General features: G+C 38.4%; 2 protein-coding genes across 3 annotated transcripts; one reads left to right on the forward strand and one right to left on the reverse strand.

Annotated features, from left to right (window-relative positions):
- On the forward strand, nt 1-12,784 carry LOC139150096 (N-acetylgalactosaminyltransferase 7-like). The gene is made up of 10 exons (XM_070722253.1): nt 1-392; nt 2,203-2,687; nt 3,542-3,708; nt 4,217-4,433; nt 4,971-5,141; nt 5,653-5,770; nt 8,050-8,175; nt 9,511-9,729; nt 10,130-10,351; nt 10,996-12,784. The coding sequence occupies exons 1-10, from the start codon at nt 222-224 to the stop codon at nt 11,128-11,130; spliced, it is 2,031 nt and encodes a 676-aa protein (XP_070578354.1). The 5' UTR covers nt 1-221; the 3' UTR covers nt 11,131-12,784.
- On the reverse strand, nt 12,649-26,873 carry LOC139150097 (N-acetylgalactosaminyltransferase 7-like). 2 transcript variants are annotated; one of them, XM_070722256.1, is made up of 11 exons: nt 26,344-26,873; nt 23,887-24,167; nt 23,298-23,464; nt 22,693-22,906; nt 21,689-21,862; nt 20,534-20,651; nt 19,141-19,263; nt 18,131-18,352; nt 17,178-17,279; nt 16,260-16,394; nt 12,649-15,460 (listed from the first exon to the last, which is right to left on the reverse strand). In XM_070722256.1, the coding sequence occupies exons 1-11, from the start codon at nt 26,545-26,547 to the stop codon at nt 15,335-15,337; spliced, it is 1,866 nt and encodes a 621-aa protein (XP_070578357.1). In that variant the 5' UTR covers nt 26,548-26,873; the 3' UTR covers nt 12,649-15,334. The 2 variants fall into 2 exon arrangements, with proteins under 2 accessions (XP_070578357.1, XP_070578356.1); XM_070722255.1 differs by having other exon boundaries at nt 23,887-24,170; nt 26,344-26,694.

Genomic DNA, 26,873 nt, shown 5'->3' on the forward strand with positions numbered 1-26,873 from the left:
TATAACCACGGTCCCTCTTGAAGGGACTGTAGTATGACACACATAACGACACTCAGTGAGTCTGCGTCGCAGTCTGGGCTAGTGTACGTACAGATGCAAATAGCTGAACACGTGGCTTCGTCTGGAACAATAATAACTCATTAACCAACGCATATACGGAGACCGCGGTTGATATGATATTGACCATGATGACATGACGAGCGTACACAGGTTCAGGTAACATGTCCATATATTACTGGAAAAAGACACGCGTTCTGCAACTGCTGGTCATCCTTGGATGCACCTTGTGTAGTTTTAAAGTGTTCATGTCTTTGCCGGCTGACGACTATGCCCCAGTGAATAGCGGCGACCTACACCACCGTAGTGCAAAACACAAAGTTGAGCAATCGGAGGTAAACCTGTATATTTCAATTTATTTTGAATGCCTTATGGGATATGCCACACGTTCCCATACAGGGCCTAACCTTGCAGCATGTATGTTAACGAATCCATGCGACATAAGGATGTGAAGGTCTGTAGGGCTGTCAGACTAGTCGAGTTGGTTCATGTCAGCTATTCGATCGAATTCGAGTAATTCCTGGGTGTTGCCAACACTTCATCATATTATGGGTTAACTTTAAAATGTAAAGCCTAGAATGTACCGGCATATATAGTTAAAATTTATGTAACAAGGAACACATGTTGCTATTTTTGGGGAAAAAAGCGATTGGACTCGGGTTTTGTTTGATTTCAAAAGGCCTGTTAGCAGATTTATGGAACACTCAATGTTCAGAAGCCTTGCTATATGTGAAAAGGTTCATTGTAATTAAAATCGGTCACACCTGTTTTTAACATTCAATGTGTATCCTGCATAGTTACTATGAGTTAGACGAAGTCGGCCGAACTTTTCTTCAACATTCAGTTGCTAACACAGCGGAGCAAACATATACGGAAACCGGCGGTGTACAAAGGCTATCTTTGGTCTTTGGCGGATGGTGTTACGTTTCACAATGTCTGGGAATTGTTTGCATTGCGGTTCATCGCTTCTCTTGATTAACCTGTTTACCAGGTGTCTCCTTAATGCCCTAGTAAGCAATAAGCAAAAGATAGCATTAAGTGTTGAAGTGATGTGGGTGACCCTGAAAACTAAACACAAATTATTCGCTCACTCATCTACTGTTTTCCGAGACGTGCAAAGTACGTGAGACCTATACATGAACTGAGATCCGAGCTGTTTCGCAGACTTTTGAACCTTGGGGGTATAGCGCTATCTCCATGATTGAACAGAACGTGTGACTGATATATGGTCGGTAGTCGTATAATGTGTAAAATCGGTGAATACTCACAGTTTCTGTATCACAAAAGTCAATAAAATACATGTACAGTGTGATGTTACGTGCTCAAAGGGTAAAGTTCAGTGTACGAAGTCAAAGGACTGTCTAGTGTAATCTTTCGCACTGTTGTATTTACTGTTTCATGGCCTTCCGAGATGCGATCATATTTATCGTGTTTTCAATTCATATCACGGGCGACTTGTTACACCCTACACCGCCGCTATGACGTGCTGCATGGCGGGTAGGCCTATTCCTGGCGAACACTTCGCAATAGCAGATCATTAGAATCCTTTACGAGCAAGTGCGAACGAACACATCAAAAGCAAGAAACCGGGATCAAAATAGCAATACACTTATTTTACACGCAGGGGAGTGACTACGTTTTACAAAACTCAGAAAACTACGATGACTGTTCGATGTAGTAAATAAACAGCCAATATAGTTAGCCAGTGTCCTTGGAGTACTTTAAAGTTACTTTTAAATTCGATTCTTATTTCTTACCCTTGATTTATCATTTCTGGCTTGGTTATCAGGTGTTTGTAACCGGTGTGACACATGATAATCGCGGCGGTCGCCAAGTTTATCTATGTCGTGCGATTTTGCCGGCCAGTGGGGTTAGAGGGCATCACGCGTCCGAGTAGCCTGCTATAAACATTCCACCTGGGAGTCTTGAGTTAATCAAAGCTACGCAGCTTTATCTATTCTGTTATCTTTATTCGTGGAATTAATGTAATGCCAATGTTTACAGTCGTGGGCAGTTAATAATTGAATCAATATCTGGTAGTTATCTGTATCGATGCCGAGAAAAGGGCAACCAAATATTACTCCAAACATTGTTTGATAAAAAGTTTACGACCTTGTATGTGGTGTTTTCTCTGTTCTTGCCAAGATTTTCAAAGGAGAAAGCAAACTATTGGGAATTCAAAGAGTTAACGAGCGAAAGCATCACCAGCGAAAGGGTCATCGTGTCCCCGGCCTCGTTCACGTGTCAGGAAATGAAGTGGACTTACAACAGCGAAGAAAAAACCTAAATATTCAAGTCGAATCAAAGCACGAAGATGTATTTCAGGGTGTCGACACTGAAGAAGAAAGTGAAAGAGAGCCTGGAGAGGTTAAGAAGATGAAATTTGGAAACGATCTTCAAAATGGCGAAACGAAATTGACGAAGGCGACCTTCATGTTCGGTAAATTGGGTAACTATGAACCACCCGAAACGGAACCTCGAACAGGTTTTGGTGAAAACGGCATAGGTGTAAAGCCAAATCCTGTGGACGAGGCTAGATACCGCGACAGTATTCGAGAGTATGGTTTCAATTTGGTCATTAGCGACCAAATCTCACTTGACAGGAGTGTTAAAGACATACGGGATCCAGAGTAAGTCAATACTTTCTATTCGAGCAACAACGTAACAATTTCAATCTATTAAATAAGATCAATTATAGGATATTACCACAGTCCCTCGTGGGCTATTCAGCTCTGGGACTATTCGCCCCAAAGACGAGTGTACAGAAGCGTACACTCGTCTATGGAGCGAATAGTCCCAGAGCTGAATAGCCCACCAAACGACTGTGATATTACTTTAAAAGAAATGGTTTTGACGATTTCGAAGTAGTACCTCGAATTTTGGACAAGGTATAAAACGTGAAATTTGCAGTTGCAGATGATCAGATTTATTTTTAAAATAAATAACGACAATGAAAATTCAGGAAAAGAGTGAAATGACATGTATCTCCAATAAGATTAGAACAACTTGATCTTCATGGTAAACTCTGTCGGGTCGCCACTACCGTGCTAATGTGCGTCGAAACATAGCTTTGAGACATGTTGACGTTATGTTTCGCACTTGTGGTTAAAACACGGTCCCTCTAAACCGAAAAGTATGCAGAATCGATGTAAAATGTAGGTATGACTCTGCAACAACTTACAAGAATTGCATTTAATCCCAATAATATCCGAGTAATATTTGGCAGACAAAGATTTATTATGAATGAATTCACTCGAAGGATTCCACGCAAAAAGTAAAAATTCTGCAGAGAGATATTACAAACCAGTGCCCCACTAAAAAGTAAACGGCGTCACGCCAACTATTAATAAAAAGCCATTTAGCCCTCCATATCAATTTATGAGATATTGTATAGCCATGAAAACGACGTTGCCGTGTTGAATAGATTTAACGACAAAACACACATCGACTTTCCTGACGTGGGTATTAATTTCAAATTCTGCAGATGTAAATATTGGCACTACCCTGAAGACTTGCCGCGGGCAAGTGTTGTGATCGTGTTCATCAATGAAGGTTGGTCAACCTTAATGAGAACAGTTCACAGCGTTATCAACTCGTCGCCGCCCCACCTACTGGCCGAGATTGTCCTGGTCGATGATTTCAGCGATAAAGGTGAGCTATATCTGAACCTTGTTCAAACAAGAATAGCGTGGAGTACCCAGAGGCCTTGGAGTCCTCCGCGACCTTTTAAGTGAATACTAGAGGTCGCAGTGGCATGAATATGTATAGCCACGGTGCCTCGGACAGTGATGTAGCTAGCGATGCCAGGTCAACGATTTTCACCTTTGACAGGGTTTGATTCAAGAGGCAAAATTAATCTCCTCCCAGTCTTTTCAAAATCCGCGTAAAAAGAAATAGATACCTACCTACCGGTCGACTTAACTAATAGATCTACCTACAACCTACCTACCTACCTACCTACCTACCTACCTACCTAGACCTACCTACCTACCTACCTACCTACCTACATTTTAAAACTGACACTTGCAAAAGTTCCAAGCATAGTTGATGCTGCACTTTCGATCTAAGCATTTGTTGTCCTTTCAGTCCTCTTCAACTGGCTAATACTTCACCCCGGTAATGTACTTACATGACAAGCATTGTGTCATCTTTTTCGTAGATCACCTCGGTAAACGACTTGAAGATTACATTGCCCAACCTAAGTTCAATGACAAGGTGAAACTGGTTCGAAACAAACAACGAGAAGGATTGATCCGATCTCGAACGATTGGCGCCGTCAACGCCGAAAGGGGAGAAGCGGTCGTCTTCCTTGACGCTCACTGCGAATGTAGCAAAAATTGGTTGCCACCGTTACTTACAAGGATTAAAGAGGACAGGTAACGAAGACGATCTTAAACGTACAGAGCCATGATTGCTGTGGGTCAATTAGCACAATGTCGAGGAAATTTCTTCACTTATTTATTTATTTATTTATTTATTTATTTATTTATTTATTTATTTATTTATTTTATTATCTATTTATTTGTTTATTTTGTCTATTTATTTATTATCGAGCTGTTGAATAAGTATCTTGCAAGAGTATACCAACAATCCATTTCAACGTTACTCACATATACAGCTGTTTGTTTCTTGTTTTACAATTATATTTCAGTCAACTATTCGATCAATTCGCTTAAAAAAATCATGGTAATGTGCACGCTGGTTCGAAAGACGGGTTAAAACACGGAAAATACGCTCGAAATTGCATTAATGACCTTTGGTATTAAAGTTCACTGCACACGTTCGCAAATACGATACCGTTTATGGTGCTGCGACTAAAATTTACAAATGGATTCTTTTCGTTTTAACACTGAAATTAGAAAGTATCAGGAGAAAAGTCGCGTCTTTCCTGATTTTCACTCCCGATCTTACAGAACTGCAGTGGTTTGTCCGATGGTGGATTCCATCGACGCTGAGACTTACAACTACAGAGCACAAGCCGGCGGAATGGCCCGAGGTGTCTTCAATTGGGATTTTTTCTACAAACGAATCCCGATAACGAACAGAGAAATTCAAAGGAGAGAAAAGGAAACAGAACCATATCGGTAAAGTAAAATGAAGTTAATACATGTAATTGACTGGGCACATGCGGAAATGCGTGAACAATAATATCCAAATAAATATCATAGCGACGTTTAAACGAAAATTTGACTTCACTCCGTATGGTCGATACAACAACAATAAACGGTAGTCAATAATAAACAAACAGATACACTAACAGATGAATGATATATATATATATATATATATATATATATATATATATATATATATATATATATATATATATATATATATATATATATATATATATGTGTGTGTGTGTGTGTGTGTGTGTGTGTGTGTGTGTCTGTGTCTGTGTCTGTGTGTCTGTGTCTGTCTGTGTCTGTCTGTCTGTCTGTCCGCGTCTGTCTGTCACAGTCTCTGTCTGTCTGTCTGTCTGTCTGTCTGTCTGTCTGTCTCTCTCTCTCTCTCTCTCTCTCTCTCTCTCTCTCTCTCTCTCTCCCTCTCTCTCTCTCTCTCTCTCACGTATTTTGACTTGTCTTCTTATTTCAGGTCTCCAGTCATGGCTGGCGGACTCTTCGCCTTATCGAGATCGTTCTTTTTTGATATCGGAGGCTATGATTCTGGATTGGACATCTGGGGAGGAGAGCAGTACGAAATCTCCTTCAAGGTAAGCATTTACTTTTTGCTCAGGATGGATGTACTCGGAGAGTACATTAAAAATGATGTTCCTTAAGGAGACTCGCGAAATTGGATCTCACATCTTAAAATTGCGAATTAAAACATATCTTTGCCGGCTGTGAAGTATAATCGCCTTCCTGTTAAAAGTAACAAGATAAACTCTACCCGAGAAACCAATATTCTTTCAAAAATCAAAGAAAAAGACATGAACCTTCGTATTACTTCAACCGTCATTTCATTTGTGTGAATTATTCCTACAATCATCCAACTCAATGCCTTTCATATTATTTCGATGTTACATTCTCTTGAGGGGTAAACCCAATCCTAACTAATCCCTTTACAAATATCCTTAGATGAAAGTATTAAAGAAGAGAGATTGAATTTTTTTGGGTTAATGTCCCATCATTTTTCATTATTGTATGTGAATACTATGTACAAATCAGTAAGCTTAAGGTTACAAGTCAGTTCTTTTGGTACTACAACTAGTGTATTCCTAAATTTTTGACATTTTATCTGAGTTCGCTGAAAGGGTGGTATTTTCTAGACTCCTGGAATTTCTGATAGCGTAATGACTAATTTGCATGACTAAGCGAATTATTGTGCTTGTAATGATTTTCCATTGCTTTGGGATAAAAACGCCAGGGGTCACCCCCTTTTCGACATTTTTCCATGCCGATGACCATTTCTTGGGTTTTTTTCATGGGAAGGGGTTCTGCGACTTTTGATATGTAACCTCACATATGTACCCCCGGACACAGCAAAGTCGTATTTATCTATCTTCCAATCTTCGCCTTGTATTGGAATCAACACCTCAATATTAAGGGGTTATTGAAATACCTGCATAATGTTGCGATGTGATCTGTTATGTGAACAAATGGTCTTTATGCAAGCGGATAATCATTCGGCACATGTTTATAGTAAAATAATCGGTAATTCTAGTATTCGATATTAATGGTAATTTCACCGATAATGACAAGATGACGTACTCGGAATATACTGCCTGCCATATGTTTGGTAACCCATTCTATCGCACAGTTCAATACGCTATTTTGGATTTTACGCGTCGGGTGAACCGCTGTTCCGAACGACCAAAATGAAGCGGGCAAGTCACAGCGTGTTTCTGTTCCCGAATTACACCAAATCACATTTTTAAAAGCTGGCATTCTTTACATACACAATACGTACAGCTCCAAGTACTATTGCTAAAGCTGTACACGATATGTATAGCTTTAAGCACCATTGCTAAATTCCTCAAAGCTATTGTTTTTAATAGTAGGTGTTGCACTGGGATGACATTTTACAAGAAAGGCCTTTGTTGCTGTACATGGTGTTTTGATGTTATTGGAGGCCTACTGAAATTCCGCGGATGTCTGTAGGGTTCCATAGAGATTTCGAATTCATTGATAAGCTATCTGTCTCGTACATGCCGTGCTTGTGCACAGTGAACCCAACCCATTCTTTATCTACGGCAAGTTCAGTAATGGTTAAGGTACAACGGTCGAGGCTACACGGTCACTGTATATTTAGTACTTTTTGTGTGTCATAAAACCTCTGATAGTTAGGACTAGATGTATTCGATCATTTATTGGTATTTGGGCTATTGGGAATTTCAAAGCTACTTTAGGATAGTTGCATATATATATATATATATATATCCAATATAGTCGTGTGACCAAGATTTGTGTATAGCTTCAAGAATGGATGGGATGGAGCGCATGTGTGAGCAATTTGTACAGAGCATGTTCAATGTTCTCCATTAACTTGTCCATTAGCAAAGATGTCGTTGTACACCTATACGTATACGTAACGGTTTTTTTTTACACATTTTGGTTGTATTCAATGGATGAATTGTGCCACATTCTGTACATGAATCAACAGTCGCCGGATTTTGTCGTCGCGAACTATCTTTTTCAGAGATTTCGGAGTGCCCCGCCAGGCACAAACTGGTACCAAAAAATATAATTCACTTGTGATGACAAGGTGCTACACATCAATTCCTTTTATATCGTAGTGTTGACAGAAAGACCTGTTATCGAATAGTAGGGTCGTCATATTTCCATTGAAACGGGTAGAGCGCCCTGTCTTGATGCGTAAAACCTGACCAAAAATGAATTTGGTTTTCATGTAAAATATCATGACATAGATGTTTTGTAGCCCAATTCATACGTAACGAATTTGGATGCAGCCAAGCACTTGAATACTAAAAAAAATGTTTTGGAAATATTGACCTAAAATATCATGAAATGTTTACTCCTCGTTGTTGTATAGATTTGGATGTGCGGGGGAAGTTTGGAATTTGTGCCTTGTTCAAGAGTCGGTCACATTTATCGCCGCGGAGGGCTTCCATACACGTATCCCCGACCAGCTGAAGATGGAGTCTCTACCGTCAATAAGGTCAGTGCATAGTGAAGCTTGCCGTCCAGTGAACGGTGTGGTCACAAGCGAATAACGACTGTTCCTATATAGCTGCGTGAATGCTTGGACATATCAGCGAATACATCACACTACGGTCACTAGTTCACTTTAGAAGTTTATCAAAGTAGGATTTTTTGTTTTAATTTTATTTTGATTAAATTGGCAAATAAGTCAGAACACAGAACCAGAGGAAGCACAAAATCTGCTGTCTAGGCTGAAAAACACTTGCCGAGGTTACACAAAAAAATTAAAAACTTACTTCCATTGTGGTCCTCAAATTAAAATAAACAAAAAAAGACACGTTTCCAAAGAAGCCCTGACTAAAACTAGCAGAAAATACAACATTTTCAAAAGACAAAAACAATGGCAAAACACACATTACAACAAAACCAACAACCTTAGAGCTTTGAGTACAGGTAAATTTTAACCTTATTTTTGAACGTCTGCAAGCAATGACTTGCGTTCTGAATAATAAATGGAATATTATTCAACGATTTAGCTCCTGAAATCTGGAATAAATGTTGACCATGGGAACCAAAGGCCGGTAATCGAATAGAATATGAACTTGATCTAGTGTGGATGGGATAAAATAACTGGATTATATATTTTAAGCTACCTCCTCAGTTTTGTTCCTGAACGATGTCCAGTATAGATTTCAAATTATGACAATAACAAGGAATCAACATACGTGATTTGGAGGAAAGAAAAACTTTCATGATAGCATCGCGTTATGAATCGCTCCGATGAATGACTAGGTTGAGTTTTAAATGACCAGTGGCTGTAGGCCTAACTTTTGATTTTTTCCACTACTCTGTTTTTAATGTCGACTGGAGTTTCTCGTTCTTCTTCCTAACGCATGTTGAAACATCAACTAAATAGCGTGTGAACACAGCGTCTGTACGTGTAAGATGCACAATTATTATTTACGTTTCAATTCTAGTCCGGACCAGAATTCACTTGTCCACAATAACAGTGCAGTTTACGTATTGTATTTCTGCGGCTGTGGGAAGTAGAGCTAGTTACAGCCACAGCATCAAAGGTTAATCAGTTTATTTACTGATCGATCGATTATTTCAGCTCCTGGCGACTGCAGCAAACTGTTCATATTGCAGAGATTATTATTTCGAATTGAATACGCCATCCATATGTAGTGTAATTGGTGAAAGTGAGAACACCGAAAGGATGGAGGTGAACAAACTGTAAAACAAAGAAAGATGGGGCAAATATTATCGCACGACTCTGCGTGGCTGCAGCCAACAGTGGCGCTAATAACAATGTGAAGAGCTCATTTATTCACTAATTTCGTCAAAACAGAATTACCTGCGTGTAGCAGAAGTGTGGATGGACGAATATAAGGAATACTTTTACCGCATGAAGCCAGAACTACGAGGGAAATCATACGGTGATGTCAGTCAACAGAAACAAATGCGCCAAGAGAAGTGTCCGCACAGCTTTCGATGGTTTATGGACGAAGTAGCATACGACATCGTGGAGCGTTTTCCGCTACCTGCAGAGAATATCGCCTGGGGAGCGGTGTGTAATACTTAATGTTCACTAAATAACCACTGTAACATCAACTAGGTAGTTTTGACGGACAGGTTTGAACTATAAACCGGTTGACGTATGTTGGCACTGAGTAGCCCTTGAGGTATTTGGTTCTACTCGGAAAAGTGCAACCAGAAGGGTGGACGCTTTTATACCAGTAGTGCCCAGTATTCATTTTGATAACTCTCAGACGAAAATCCGTTACGATCTCCGGAAATGTTATCGTTTTACTCAATTGAGAGGGGTGAATGAAATTTTGCAATTTTGTTTAATATCACAGGATACACTTTGTGATATGAAATGAAAATGTTTTATTTTGTCCGTAATAACCTCATTAAATGATCTCTCTCTCTCTCTCTCTCTCTCTCTCTCTCTCTCTCTCTCTCAGGTCGCGGCTTTTGATTCTCATTATTGCCTTGATAACGAGGGCATGACGAGGGGAGCCGAGGTGTCGATTCATCGCTGCCATGGTCTCGGAGGAAGTCAGCTGTTTCGACTGAACGAGGTCGGACAGTTCCGAGTGAATGAAGAATGTCTGTATGCAGACAACGGAGACGTGAGACAGCAACGATGCGTGGTGGGAAAACGATACGGCTGGTTTTACAAACAGGTAACTTAACTAGATAAGGAACCGCCTAACTATTGATAAGATGTGCAACAGTCTCTGATCGTGTTGTGGGTACACTCAGACCATTTTCCGCAAATACCGGTCCCTATATTATAATTTTTTGTCATTCTCCGAAAAATTTCGCCTGTAACATTACAAAGGCAGCGCGGCTGACCCATCTCAACTTCATCACGATATAATATTCTCACGTTTTAATTGTATGGTGATATTATAACGTGTGAGTATCCATATCCTTTGCATAATCTACCTGTAAATTAAAAAAAGGAATTGATTGCTTCTGGAATAATCAAAATTTATCTTTTAAAATACTTGCATTGCCATTTCACATCTCACCGTATTAATTAAATTGGTTCGTGGGAGTCTTTCCAATGATTTTTGATGAAATATATGGTTTAAAGAAAATAAAATTTGTCTAACTATCCAGAAACAGAGATAACTGGCATTGCAATAGGGCTTGTGAATGAACAAAATCAAACGTGTCACCATCATGTTTTGGCCGAAACCCATTTTAAAATGGTTGTGAACCCGTTTTTAGGGAATCGCGATGGAAAGGTTGAAGATCATGTCAGTCATTGTGAATGCTATATTATATACATTTCATCTCTCTCCTCTCTCTCTCTCTGCAGGGTACTTCACACATTGCGGTGACCACAGAAGATAAGAACACTATGTGTTTGGATCACGATGCAAGTTATAAGGATGTGTTTCTCTCACCTTGCCAAGATGATGAAAATTCTCAAAAATGGATTTTCCGTCAATGAAGAACGGACGGTCACTTTTATGACCATTATTCTTAGGGGACCTCTGTGCAATAAATGTTTCCGTGAATCATGAAGTTGTGATGGTATGGTTGAATACAACTGATAATTGGTATGCCATATTGCTGGCAAGCGACTTCATAGTACACATTTTTCACCTTCGGATGCTCACCTGAGAGCAACTTGAACATCTAGGCTAAGGTGGTTCCATGTAGCTTTGAGCTGTTAGTAACAAACTCTAAATGCAGGTTTATTTGAAGCTGAAGAAAAGAACCATAGGTGTCTCACAGACACCCATGGATACCATCTTATATGACATTCTAAGGCACTGCTCCTAAGTCTTTGTTTCTTGAACCAGGAAAAAACAATGTCAAGGAAATACTCTTACAGGAAGATATTCGAGGCTTCCATGCAGAAAACAAAGCCAAATGAGGGGAACTACATTGAAACATTTAGATGGACACCAAAAATGAACTGTTTCAAGTTTTGTGGCATTTGTCGATGACAACTATGTCCATCTGTTCTTCAGGACACTGTTGAGACTGATTACTGCATGGGTAATCACCGATTCGCAGAAAAATCTTTTGTGTGTGAAAGTACTAGGCTTGGCACATGTTTTACAAATGATTTAAAATGTTAAATGTTACATGAATAACAAGGCTCGAGTGATGTTGGATGAAGTTTTCATCGCAAATGTCTTCATGACAAATCCGATAAGAAGTTACCTGAAGCCAACCAGTCAATGTGATAACGAGGATAAGAAATACAACATGGCAAATAAAAAATTCTTATTTAAATTAATTGCAATTTTATTAGCCTTTAAATTTCCAAATACCGACGGCATCATCAAGAGTGTAACAAGAGTTGCAATGCAGCACTTTTGGATGGATATAATTGAATTCTTAAAAAAAAAATAGCAATACAATGAAAAACGTACATTAATCAAAAGAGCAGAAGGATAAGAGTTAAATAATTAATCAAAGGAAGATTTGTCAGGGAACTGAAATAAGTGATTTGTATATAAGGATCACGTCAATATGGAATTTTCATCAGCTAAGTCAGAAATTTGGTGTTCCGATTCAAAAACTTCCTAAAACTTTCACATTAAAAGACTTTCACATACCAAGCACACTGGATGTACATGCAGCCATTGGCATCAAAACGGAAGAGGACTCGAACTATTCTGGAATATTTCCATGGAGATGAAAAAATTATCAAAATCTATATTTTGCTCTTGTTCTCACTGTTTTGGTTTTACCATGCCCTTTACATTTGTTCAAATATTATGCATGCATGTGTCAGTCGTCCCGACATGAAATAATCCAAAAACAGTCGCTATGCAAATCTAGAAGCGAAGTACATAAACCTGTATCAACAAACAACACTTTGTACAGCAAAACTTCAAGATGAGTGAATCTGTACAACATACATTGGTAAGTAGACCCGTTTTCTATTGCAAAACATCCTTCATAGCACATAGCCCCTATAAATGTAATATAATCACATGGAAGCACACATGAATTCAACGAGATAAAGTCTTTAATAACCCTAAATTTTACAGGAAGTAAATTTGTCCAGTGACAGACAACTATATTGCATTGTACTATTAGTACTGAAATGTTATATACATAAATAAATAGAACTTTGTCAAAATATAGGTTCATTCCTGTGTTCACCATAACATTCTATTTGTGAGCAAGAATTTGCATTGATTAGTATTGATGTGTTATACACCACAGTTTTTAAATTGGTAAAGGACATAAAGCTTGTATGTATGTATGTATGTATGAATGTGTGTGTGTGTGTATGTGTGTATGTATGTATGTATGTGTGTATGTATGTATGTATGTGTGTGTATGTATGTTTGTTGGTTCTATTATCTATTTTATATTTTGTCATTATTGTTAACTGTTAAAGGGAATATAGTCGTCGGAACTGCGCTCAAAGGTCGTATGGGACCCATACAACCCATGGCAACAATGTATCCAAGGCAAAATGGTGATTGATGACAGTTAAAACATGTCTGTCATAATCTATCATCGTATAATTTAAATGTTTTAGCTATGATGATGAGGTGCATCTTGATATCGTGCACGAAATACATTGTTTGTAAACAAGAAACTCGCACAGGTGCAGTTCCAACGACTGTTTCCCTTCAAGTAGACATGCAGCTGCTTATGAAGGTAGTTTTAGAAGAATATACTATCATCTATTATACCATTCCTCAGTGGGAGTGGTCATTCAAATCTCAACCTAATCCTGACATGTAAAGCGGCTTGGATTGAATATGATGACCATCAGGGAAGTATTTTTTCCAAGCAGATATCAGCTTTAAGAAACTCTATATTGATTAAGTAGAAGACACTTGACAGAAGCTTGCATTTTTTACCAGTTTTGTTTTGACTGTCTGCACTGTAAGGCAAGTGGTGACACACAATTCTAATTGAGTTTGTTCTTCTGACCATTGCATGGTCTTGCAAACAAAAATTAAATCAGTTGCATTATTACCGGTATTTGTAATACCTTCTGTCAGCTTTCCTGCTGGAATAAACAGAATGCGAATTTGCAGCATTTTGTCTAAGGAACAAAAACGGAAGACACAAGTCTGAGTTAAAAAGAGAATAATAAGCGTTAATGGAGTTGGTTTGACTTATTAACTGTGTTTTTGAGTGTCTTACAGTTAGGGCTTTCCCAAGACTGGTTCCCAAATTGCTTGACTTTTCTTGGCAGCATCGCATTCACCGCACGACCTACACTACAACCTACCACTATCATGACAGTCTGCTGAACTGTATTTCTTCAATTTATTCTGTTTTGATATTTATATGCCCACAGACTTGGAGCAAGTCTAGGCTTTACTATGTACTGTCACTTTCTAACCGAAGCTGACACCTCAACATTTGAAACTATTATACCTAATCAATTTTTGTACATTACAATTCCCATATGATTCTGTGAAATAATCCATATGCCCAGAACAAATCCTTTACATGACTGTCATGAAACTGCGATTGGGTGCACATGTCTGTACACTAGAATTATACAGTAATTATGATCCCTGCGACCTTGCGGCCCGAAAGCTTCATTTATACAATTGCATTGCCAGTACAACACTGTTGGCATGATTAATTAACTGCACCAGCTGCTACAGCATAATTCCATGTGTTCAAGGAATGCAATGATAATTAATTCATATAAATTGCAAAAATTAAATATTGCAGACAACCCGCTAATAAAATGGCAGACAGTGTCTGGTAGTTTTCAATTTTACCAAAGAACCAATTCTTTGTCACTGTTCTGTGAGCTTTTTCCTTTGCCGTAATGTTGTTTTGCCACGTCTATCAACACTGAGTTCATATGGAGTGAAACTTTGCTATCATTTTGATGGTAAAGTCAGTTAAAGGCCTCTACCATATGGTGCATGGCACGTACACAATAGTGATGGATGGAGAATATTTATAATCTTCTGCAAGGCAATAAACTTGATATTTCTAGATATCCTGGTAGGTGACACACATTATAGACAGTGGCATCACAACAGCTGAAACTCAGAGACCTGGGTGACCTTTCAACATGTAAAAAACAACACACATGCTCTAACTCAGTCCGAAAGCATGAAACTAGACTGTCGACAGTCCCTTGTGACTTTTCTGTCTCTTATTGGTGTAGTATCTCTCACATACAACGGTAGGTAGGTGCAGTACAGTAACTCAAGGTTTTGCCTGTAGCTAGACGGTGGGGGAATCGCAAGCGTAGTGCCGAAGATGCATGCTGAGCATTTGGAAAGCAATTACTTTGACACAAGGGACTGTTGTCTGTTGCAGGACTTGGGTTGCTATTAATTATTCATGAGATAAAATATGACGTCAAGAAAAGGGCGGAGGCAAAGGAAGAAATTTGCTGTTGCCATGTTGGGTTGATACTGTTTCCAGCTGGCCATGCCGTGACCAGTGACTTGCAACCCGCTTCACCTGTCAATCATTTCCTCTGTGTTAGGTACAAATGGGTTTTCCCTGTTGTTGTTGTTGAGGGCGCAGCGGAAGACAACAGTCCCCCATGCCCTACAGCACATGCAGCTAGTGCCTTCGACACTTTGCTTGTGATTTCCCCACCGTCGTATGTGCTAGAGACAACACCAATAAGAGACAGAAAAGGCACAAGGGACTGTCAATGGTCTAGCATGAACCATGTCTGAGTGAAAGTGACTTTAGTCAACTTCTCTGAAGTACCACTGCTGTGTTGGCTGTTTTGCGTCACACGGTGACATCACCACTGTCTTCTGTTGGTGATCCAGACAGAGCTTCATTGATGTGATGTAGAGTTGCATTGTGTTCTGTCAAAGCAAAGGCAATGATATATCATGCAGTGACGGCTACCTCACAAAGATTTTGAACGGGAAATCTGAAGCATAGGGCTTCGTGATTTGCAAAGGTCATAGAGAGAACTACACATTCAAATGCACTATTTAAGCAATAAAGCACACTCAGCGATGGTATACCATGAGATTTTGACCACTTCATGACATATATGCAAGAGCGATAGTGAGTCCATATATATTATATATATATACATGTACACATATTATTATATCATAACAGTATATTGAAATTCTGGCATGGAACGTCAAAAAAAGGAATTTTTCTCATATTGAAAGCTCACGCGTGTGCCAACCGCGGTATATCGCAAATATACCATCATCTTGGTTTTTTTACGTCTCGACCGATCAGATCATTTGCGCTATTAATAAACTGGTATGTATAATAAAAGGTATGGTCTCAAGATTCAAACCATTATTGCAGATAGTTTTAACAGACTGTATTTACTGCGGGGAATGAGTGATTCACAGTGCATTCATCAGTTCTGTTCAAGGACACTAAAGCTGACTATTGAACATAACGGTAAAATACAATGTTTCATTCTACCAATAACTTGTAAATATAAATTTGCCTTTTCTTGGCACAGAAACTGTATCTAATTTACATGGTACTAAAATGACAGTGAATATAAAAGTAAAATAAAGCCTGAAGATGACATATCTACTTTACAAATGCTATCTATTGAAAATTTTTAATTGTTCTGATGAAATTTGAAAATCATTGTAAAAATGGCTTGTCCCTCAGTATCTTGCTCACCTCATTGTAATGCCAATCTTTGCTTATCCTGCCTTTGTTTTTTCCATTGCACTTGATGAACAGTGGTTTTGGGTTCTTACCTGTGACACACAGGTCATTGACCCTGAGGTCATGAACAGAGGTCAAACGGAACAGCTGTGTGGGAAAAAAATTGCAATCAACATGAACGAACAATGAATATTTCATGTCAAATTGTCAATAATAACATTAAGAAATACAGTGCGTTTCACCTTGGTACCGCAACTCAGCGTATGAGACGGACACAATCCACGCACAAAACAAACGATAAGCTTGGGTATCACAACACATTTGAAAGTCACCGACTAAATGATTAATTACAGTAAACCAGCATGGGGCAGCCGCTCTGTCTAGACTGAGAGATACACTTGATCTACAATGTGTGGTTTTTTAGTTAATTTCTGTTGAGAATACCTTCACCTCTTGAACTCTTAGCTGAAATTGTAAAAGAAACAGTTACATTGTAGATCAAGTCTAGTCAACTGTTTATCTCTCAGTCCAGACAGCGGCTGTCCCATGCTGAGTCGGTGGCTTTGAAATGTGTCTGTGATACCCAAGCTAATCGTGTGTTTTGTACGTGAATTGTGTCCATCTCATACGCTGAGTTGTGGTACCTATAGGTGAAACGCACAGTAGATTTAATTTTGTAAATTAATTTTGAGTATATATACATGCCACAGCTATGACACATCAAATCATAAAAATACTGACAAAAAATGATTCACTTCTGGATACTTTCTGAAAGTTATTTTCAGGTATGATAACTTCAGGTATGCAAATTCTGAATAACTGAAAACTCTGGTAAATCATTATTTTTGATCTTTTCATTTTATTGCCAGAGAGACCTATCCCATTTTAGCGTAGAAGACCTAGCTTGAAATCAAAAGAAAACTATTTCACCTGGTTTCCTCCGTAACCATGACACTGTGCCAGTCCAACATTGTCGCCTTCGCTGTGTCCCATGGTATCTAGGCAGTGACTGCTGAAATCAACTGGTCGCACCTACATACAATGTTAAAAGCCAGACAGACATCAACTTGTGTCCAAGCAAGATTTACACTGTTGCCATACTGTAACTTACAACTCTGATAAAGCCTGGACAATGCACCATTTCACTCAGTTTTCAAGTGGAGATCTAGCTCCACGATTGAAAACACTTGACCAGCAAAAATGCATGCTTGTGGTGTACACAGGTTTACTTTAGGAGACATTTAGCCAAATTTATTATGTTTATTTGAAAGTGGTAAGAGCTTGTTCCTAGCCAGTGACAAAGAACATTCTTTGCATTTAGGAGACATTTAGCCAAATTTATTATGTTTATTTGAAAGTGGTAAGAGCTTGTTCCTAGCCAGTGACAAACAATTCTTTGCCTTGCTTGTCACATTCATGTGTGTTTATGTTGCATAAAACTGATTGAAATTGCAGGATTGTTGCTAAATATCAGCCATGTGAGTGGCATTTATTGTCTTCTGCTGGAGAGAATTTCAAACAAAGTTCCCTTTTTTTGTGTGTTTATGTTCATTGCTGCAGCTTGTGGTCAAGGTCTCTTGATATGACATTCTTTATGGCAAAGGTGAACATTATCAGTGGTAACAGAGGGCCAATTTTACCATCATCAAACATAATATCTGGAAGCCTCATTAACAATAATTGACAAAAATTTCTGCTTTGCATATTAATGATACAACTGTGACATTGACACAAACCAGCACTATTAAGTCATTAAAAACACCTTTGAGCAACATAAGGGTAAAACTATAAACATGATTTGAGGTTATCATCCAATCTGGTGAGATCACGATCTCTTTATGGCTAAGATCTGACAATATGATAACATATTACCCCAAGATTACCTCTCCCCAGTAAATATTGATTGGTGGCAGTGGATACCACTTCACAATGTCGTATGCCACCGTCTCCATGAACCAACGGAAATTCCGGCATTTTTGGTCCTTTCTGAAGTGAACTTGTGCACTTATGTCTCCATAGTCTACCCTCTTGAGAAGTCGTGGATTTTTGGCGTAGACATAGTCCTTGTAGCTGTCCATCCATACCTCTGCCACACGGAGGAAGTTCTGTAGATAGTGAGGATGGAAATTCACTACACTTTCTCTTGTGAAGAATTAGTCGTATGTGACACAGTGATTTCAAACACACAAAGAAATGTGAAAGGGACAATAGCTGTACCTTTCAATATTTCTCACTACTTGTGTTCTGTACACAAATATATTTGTCTTATTCTGCGTCCTAATCATGTTTTGAAATACAAAGAATTAACCTTACAAACTAAAAATGCTTGTACACGATGTGTAAATGTTATGAATTATCTACACAATATGCAATATTAATACATTCTTGACAAAAATTTCAGACTCTGTATACAAACAAGGCTGTATTGACCAAGTTCAATACTCGACATGATCTGTGAGTTGAACAGAAAAACTACATATTATGGACAAAACAAAAATACTAGTTAATATCAAAAGTTACAGCTAATAGAGTTTTAACACAAATGAAAGGAAGCCGTTTTTTATGTGCGAATCAAGATGGGGATGTACCAGTGACTGAAGTTGTAAGGCAGTGTTGAATGTAACTTTGCAATAAAGGCTGGGTTGAGAATACTTCTAATATCCTTTCACCATTTGGTATGGCGGTATGAAAATGAATATCAAAATTATACATACAAAAACCATCTTTACTCTCATAACTAACCTTTGAATTCACAAAGTATCTCTTACCCATAATGCATTGTCTTAATGTTGGTACAGAAATTAATAGTGCGTTTATACCATTCAACCATGCACAAACAACAGTGAAGACACATAGCAGCAGACTGATCTTTTCTGAATGGTGAATGCCTTACCCTCTGTTGGTACATTCCTAAAGTACCATTTGGGAATGAATACGGCGGTTTGCCATGGATTCTGTAGACGTGTCCGACACGTGAACATGGGACCCACAGAAGCTGACCACCACACATCCAAACCTAACAGAGAAAAGCAGAACAATGAATGAATGAAAAGAGAAACAGTGTAGTGTCACCATTCAAAACTTTCACCGAGCAATTCTAAAATTTTATAAAAGAAAAATACCGCAATTATACGGTGTCGCTCACATTTGATCAAATTGGTATATACCAGTATGGGTACCAAAGATCAACAATAAATGTTGTTTCTATCTGTTCAGTGCAGGAAAATTCTACGTTGATGTTATGACAATGATTTCTGCACAGTACAATCAGAAAAAAAGCACCGCAATTATACGGTGTCGCTCAAATTTGATCAGAATTGGTACATACCAGTGTGGGTTAACAAAGATCAACAATAAATGTTGTTTCTATCTGTTCAGCGCAGGAAAATTCTACGTTGATGTTATGACAATGATTTCTGCACAGTACAACCAGAAAAAAAGCACCGCAATTATACGGTGTTGCTCAAATTTGATCAGAATTGGTACATACCAGTGTGGGTTAACAAAGATCAACAATAAATGTTGTTTCTATCTGTTCAGCGCAGGAAAATTCTACGTTGATGTTATGACAATGATTTCTGCACAGTACAACCAGAAAAACAACAAGAATGACAAAAGTAATTAAGGTCTGAAATTTTAGGTACTGGAGGTCAACTTTAGCAACATGCATAGCTGAAAGGCAGCTAGCCCCTCTTAGTTTGACCATAGACGCTCTTCCTCCCCTCTACTGACGGTCTTCCTCCCCTCTACTGTCTATGGTTTGGAGAGTTCTGTTAATATGTAACAGTTCATAAACAACTCCCCTCTACTGAAGGTCTTCCTCCCCTCTACTGTCTATGGTTTGGGCAGTTCTGTTATGTAACAGTTCATAAACAATGACAGGAAATGACTCAAGATAAGTGAGTTTGCCTGTCACTACTCCTGCACACATGCAGAAATTCCCTTTTTCTTACCTCATTTGCACATTTTTGACACTGATGTGTTCATTTGAACAAATTCACATCTCAACCCCTACATCTACCTGTACACCAAATACTGAGACGGTAGCTTTGGCAGTATGGGAGCCTTTGTGTGTGACGGACATACATCCGCACATACCCACAAATATACAGACATGCAAATCAATTCAGCTTATACGATAACCTCACATTGGTATACCAAATGTGAGTAAAAACCATATCGTCTTATAGTTGCGGTATTATACAGCACTTAATAACAAAAGAGACTTTTGATGTGTGTTGCAAATGTACTTCTTAGTCAATCATCCATTTAACAGCAAAATTTACCTTGAACGACAGTTCATAGTTCTCTCCTCCCCAAATCTTAAGGCCTGGATCATATGCACCCAATTCAAAGAAGTAATCTTTGTCCATTGCAAACAGCCCGCCAGCCATCACTGGAGACCTGTGCTCAACGAGATGAGGACACAAATACGTTGAGATTTCTGACCTTGATAATGTGTTGTGCTTAGTGCTAGAAAATTACTTTCATTCACAAACATCACGAAAAATTAAGAACTTTTACAAATGGTCTGATGACATTATCATTAGTATGGTAGAGAACAAAACATAAACAAGTGCAAAGTTGGGAAAGATTGTATTCCTGCAGTATACTTAGTCAACATTTTGTTTCTTGGGAATATGTTGTGGTCATTTCTCTAGACAGGAAAGACTTTACCATCTTGTAAACCAACCAATTATACTCTGTGCATGTAATTACTTATTTTGTTGATGAATCAGGATATAGAAATGTGCATATTTAAATTGAAAGTTGATCACTGTTTTGTCACCAAGTCAAAGCATTCAGTTCCAAATTGATAGGAACTGATACCTGAGAGGGCACACATTCATGGTGCCACATACCAGTATATAGCATGGACATTTACCGACAGGTAACTTTATTGTCAGAATGAGTGTTTCTGAAGAATGATGTCCATTTACAAAAGGATCTGTACTGCAGCAGTACCATGACTGTTGACAGCTAGTCAGTAAGTCACAGATGTCTAAGGTGAAGGTTTTCATACACACTTCTTTGCACTCTACATGCTTCTGGCAGTTACTGATATAAAATCACAACACACAAATCATACTTTTGTCTGTTTAAGACAAGTATTTCAGACTTTGTAATCTCTGACAATCCCATACAAGTATGATCCAAAATAATATATGCATGCGCCCTCTATGGTGTAGCAGTAGAGAGGTCTACCACACTTGACTGAACTGCTGAGGACACTTCCCTACATATATACTATCAGAAAGATTAGATACGCTTGATAGGCTATGCACCTGACAAGAGATTACAAACAGCAAACAAATGGCAATCTCTGATTTGCAAAACGGCACCTGTAATGATATTATGCTGGAACTCTGCGAATGCCACTAAAATACAGGAAGAAATAATCATATAAACTGTAGTTAAAATTTGTGTAAAAGTGTACCGACCTGTAGGGTTCAGTCTGGTACTTCCTTCTCTGGACTTCTTCCTGCGTGATTGGAACACGTTTGTAGTAGAATTCCCAGTCAAACACACCTCTGGCTAACTTGCCGTCACCTTGTGCATACAGTCTGAAATCCATATTGTCTATGACATCAACTATTGGGCAGGCAATTCTGGTCCTAGCAATATCAATATTAAAATGTTTGTTACTTTTATCACAAGTGTGTTGGTTTGTTTTTCCCACAAATTGCAAGGTGTGTTAGGATTTTTGCATAAAAAGTGTATAAATGAACTTGATATTTTCTGTAAGGACTGCAGATTATAATTTTCAGATCCTTCTATACAAAAAAAGACATGTGGGGCCAAAGTCCCTTGGAGACATGTGTTTATGTAAAAATCTATTTTATTTTTTGAACTTACAGTTTTGCAAGCACTACTTTTGTAATTAAAAATCCCGATAGGATGTGGATATCACTTACGATAATCTTTCCAGCATTTGTCCTTCATGACTGAAATATGGACTGAACATAATTTAAATTACAGAGTAGCATTCAACACCTGGAAATCCAAACTAATTTCACAATCTTGGCAATATATGTACAAAATGGTAAATTGGGTGGTTCTGAGCTGTGATGAAGGTGAAACAGCATATGTTCAATTAATTTTGGGGAAATTGAGGCGGAAAAAGTTTGATTGAAAAATAAGCCACAAAGACTGGGAGACATTTGCCCCCAGCTGCCATCCGACTGTAATTAAGAAAAGTTATGGAAGAGTTTTCAGAGCATCTTCATCGATGGCATAAAGTTTACGCAAGTTGACTTCAAGTTGAAATGCACTGGGTTTCAAACAAAAAGTTTCAATGATATGAAAAGTATTGACTGCAGTTGATGTTTTATGAGTATATACTTAAGAAAAACTGTTGACTCTTCCACTCCCATTGTTTTACACATCCAGAATATCACATATATTTTTGTGAGGCTTACTGTGAAACATTTCAAACCATACTTACTTGTTTTCAGCGATTGGCATCAGCAGAGGGGGAAGCCAGTTGTATCCAACCTCACAGTGTGCATCTAACCATATCAGGATTTTGCCACTGGCATTCTTGGCGCCAATGACACGTGCACTGATCAATCCTTCGCGTTGGTGGCATCTGATTAACTTCACCACTCCCAACAATGGTGGCATACTGATGTACTTCTCTAACTGCTCTTTCAGATGATCTGAGTAGAAGAAACAGAACACTTTACTCTAAATTGTTGTAGCCTAGTACGTCTCTTCTACAAAGCGAAAAAGATCAAGCTTGCAAAACGTTGAATAACTGACTGAATTCGATGTAGTAGAATTGCAACGGATTAAATTCAAGCTGCATTACTTCAGTGAATGTACAAAGTTTGAAAGTTTCAATGATTTCATATTTAAGGCACCAACGATTCCAATGTACAGATTTCTTAACTGTTCTGCCAACCCTATACAGATACCCAGCTATATTGTTATACTTGTCCATACTGTCAGCTGTTTCATGAGAATATGTTTCATAAGATCTACCACATCAACTAAAACAATACAAGAAATACCTTTCTCTTTCAGAAGTGCAATATCTATTAACGGTACCTTTATCACTAAAGTCATCGACAAGAATAACTTCTTGCAGTAAAAGTGCCGGAGTTCGATTCAGAATGCTGTGGACTGTTCTCAGCAGCGTTGACCATCCTTCGTTGTGAAACACGACAATCACACTTGCTCTTGGTAGATCATGAGGATAGTGCCAGTGTTTACATCTACAAGTCAGCAAACCGTATGGAATAAGTATTTCAACATGAACAACTGACAGTTTGCAGAAACAATAGTATGTGTACCGCGGTTGGCCAACATCACTAATAACATACAAGATATTTTATGCAGATACCGGTACATGTACACATACATGTAGTTGTCACCTCTGACCTTGGCTTGACAATGTGAACTACGAAGGATAGTGTATATTATTTGTCTTAATAGTTTAAATAAATTCATGAAGAAATTGGTACCAAATTCTCACAAGTTCAAAATACTGATCGTACATCAATTCATATATATCATGCTTTAACCACAACACAATTATACAAGAACTATCTTAAACTTGATATACAACAGCTGAATGATAAACACATCAAATCTGTCTAGCCTCATTGTTCAGAAACAAAAATCAATCAAGACTCACTGTGTATCTCTCAAATCTGGTATGTTTCGATCCAATGAGATTTTATCGCTGATGTATTGATTAAATGAGTATTCCTTGATGCTGGAATCGACAAGGTCCTTCTCTTTAAGGTCAAATTTGACCGGGACGCCATTTTCCCCAGGTCCATTTTGCTTGGGTGGTGAGAGTTGTTCATAATTGCCAATTCTATCCAGCAACACAGCATCAGTCAGCTGAGATGTCAGTAGGTTGTTGTGATCTGCTTTGATGTCCTGAGTTGCCTTGGCGATCAAATAATTAGCCTGCTGACACAAAAAATCATAAATTTCCAAAAAAATGAAAAATTAAACAGCTCCTTGAATTTTCAGTATAAGATTGTGACAATGTTTTCCTTCTAAATCTGAACTTCTGACCCAAGTGTAGAATCCACTACATGCTTTAAAGTAAGGAGTGTAACCTGCATTAAGATAGAATGTGCCTGGGGACTGAGATAGTTGGACTCTCAAACATTTGCAATATTCTTTTGGCCTACTACTTGGGGGGGCTCATATTTTGACATTTTCACTGGCTTAGTTATTATACAGATTTATGATATATGCATATTTATAATTTATAATTCATTTCTTTGTTATTAATGTATATATTATAGGCTCTTTTTTTCAAGTAAATGTTGATTTGCATAATTGTGTACATTTTGAACGCTGTTTTCCATTAATTGACTGACAACATCTATAACAGTTGTTCAATCATCACTGACAGATGCAAGTCAAGATACAAACTGAAATAGCGCCAGGAAACATGGATGTGCTGCTCTAAAATGATCTCATACATATATACATACTTATTTCAAAAACTTTGAAATTTACCGACACATTACCAAGTTGCTAAGGCCAAGAAAAATAAAATGTTTGTTTTTCATCCTAGACATATTTCAAAAATGATGCGGTGGGATGTGGTTTTTTTTCACCCTCTCAATTTTTTTTTATTCTTCAATCAACAAGAACGTGCAAAAAAACATGAAAACAACATAGGAATGCACACAGAGATAAATGCACAGCAGTGTTGCTTTAGTATTTTTGTATAGCAACAGTTCCGTGGTTTGACTTTTAGTGCAGTAATGCACAGTTTTGACAGCGTAATATAAGAGTGACATATGTGTACAGTTCTGAATGGAATGTCAGTGTCAATTATTTTGTTTACGGTTCTGTTTTATACATCACTGTGCACTATCGTCGCGCATTTTAATGGATTTTTTTCATTTATTTCCTCACAGAGCAGAAAAAAGGTTGACGCGGCGGGTCTGAATTGACGCGCCCAGGGATGAGAAACAAACTTTTTATTTTTTCTTGCACCTAATGTAAACCTTGCTGAAGATTTATTTAATGCTGTCAAGATTATTTCTTTAGGAAAAATGATTCTTTCCTTTATAGATCAATGTGGAACACGGAAGCAAGTTATATAAATTTATTTTACCAAATTTCTGATAGTGATTGTGCATTACCATATCCCTTTTCCTGCCAAGTTCATATTTCACCATCAGGTCAAGTTGGCTAAAACTAGTGAAGCAAAACATGTCCCATATGGTGCATTTTAACAAAGACTTGAAGATTTGAAGGTCTCTGAAGACAGAGATACTGTAAACATGATTTTTATAGACTAAAGCTGCAATGACATACCTTGACAATGGCAGATGAGGAAGTGATACTGTGTGGCAGGTAAAGGGATATAAAAGGCAGCACAGGTGATTACAAATGATCACTGATGTGTTTCAACAGCTGTCACAACTCTATTACATTTGGACAATGAAATAAGCATAATTAAAATTGAAAATCATATTTTATGGTATAACCAAAGACAACGAATTTTTCGTTGTCTCTAGTATAAGGAGGGGGGAGGCTGAAATCTGATATGTATACATTATTGTAGCTTTGTTCACCATTACTTGCAAACAAAGACAGTTGTTTACTGCTTAATATTTTACTATCAAGCTGCATAGGTGAACTAATCAGTACGCAATTGCATCAAAATGTATGTATGCTTCTACACTGAGATATAAAATACCCGCACAAAATCATGACTGGTCAGTAAAGTACCAGTAAAACTGCTGATGGTGGATTAAATTACATAATTTGCATATCGTATTTAGTATTCACGATTAATGTTATGATTTGTAGACTGGATACAAAAGTAATAGTACAGGCACCTCTCAGATTTATGCAAATTCTGCACCCACACGGATTTACAAAAGTTGTAAATTGTATAGAAGGTGAACTTAGATGCTTACAGCGGCCTTTGCCGAGTATCGAACCACAAACAACATGTGCACAGAACGCATAAAGTGCCCGTTTCCATCATCAGCACTAGTGACTGGCACCATCGTCACTCAGGGATCACAATGCAATGGCAATCTGTCATCACAACACATGGATACGCTCATCACATTGCTCATTCCCGTGATGACAGAGATCTTCAACTAACCTGATCCAATGGTTGTCTTGGTAACTGTCTTGCAATGCCATCGTTCTTTTCAAGGACATCGTCGATATTACCCTTATGACTGTCGACACTGGATGAGCGTGACGGTTGATTGATACTGAACCGGGCTGTCCTCCCAATGTAAACAGCGCACGCTGTAACGACAAGAACCACTAGCGCAGCTAGTCTACGTTTCCGAAAGCGCATCGTCACTGAGGATTTATCCGTTGGTCCTCAACCGACCTGCCATCTTGTTTCGTAGGAAGTCCGCATACGTGTGACTTTACAGCCGTCTGCCACTGAACCTGATCTAATTCAGCGAGGACAGATCAAAACCTCTATCTGTTCACCAATCTGTGCCGAGCGTACAGTCGCTGGTCGCTCTTTCTATGCTATCGCTATCCCATTGCACAGCAGCTGTGAAGCGATTAGTACGTGGCTCACAGAGAAAACGAACAAAAACAGGACTTTCTTTCAACTCCGCTGCATAAATAAATATTGCGTCCTCGCCTCGTCAGTGGGAACTGGAATGT

Source organism: Ptychodera flava, chromosome 14 (assembly GCF_041260155.1).
Source record: "Ptychodera flava strain L36383 chromosome 14, AS_Pfla_20210202, whole genome shotgun sequence".
NCBI classification, from domain to species: domain Eukaryota; kingdom Metazoa; phylum Hemichordata; class Enteropneusta; family Ptychoderidae; genus Ptychodera; species Ptychodera flava.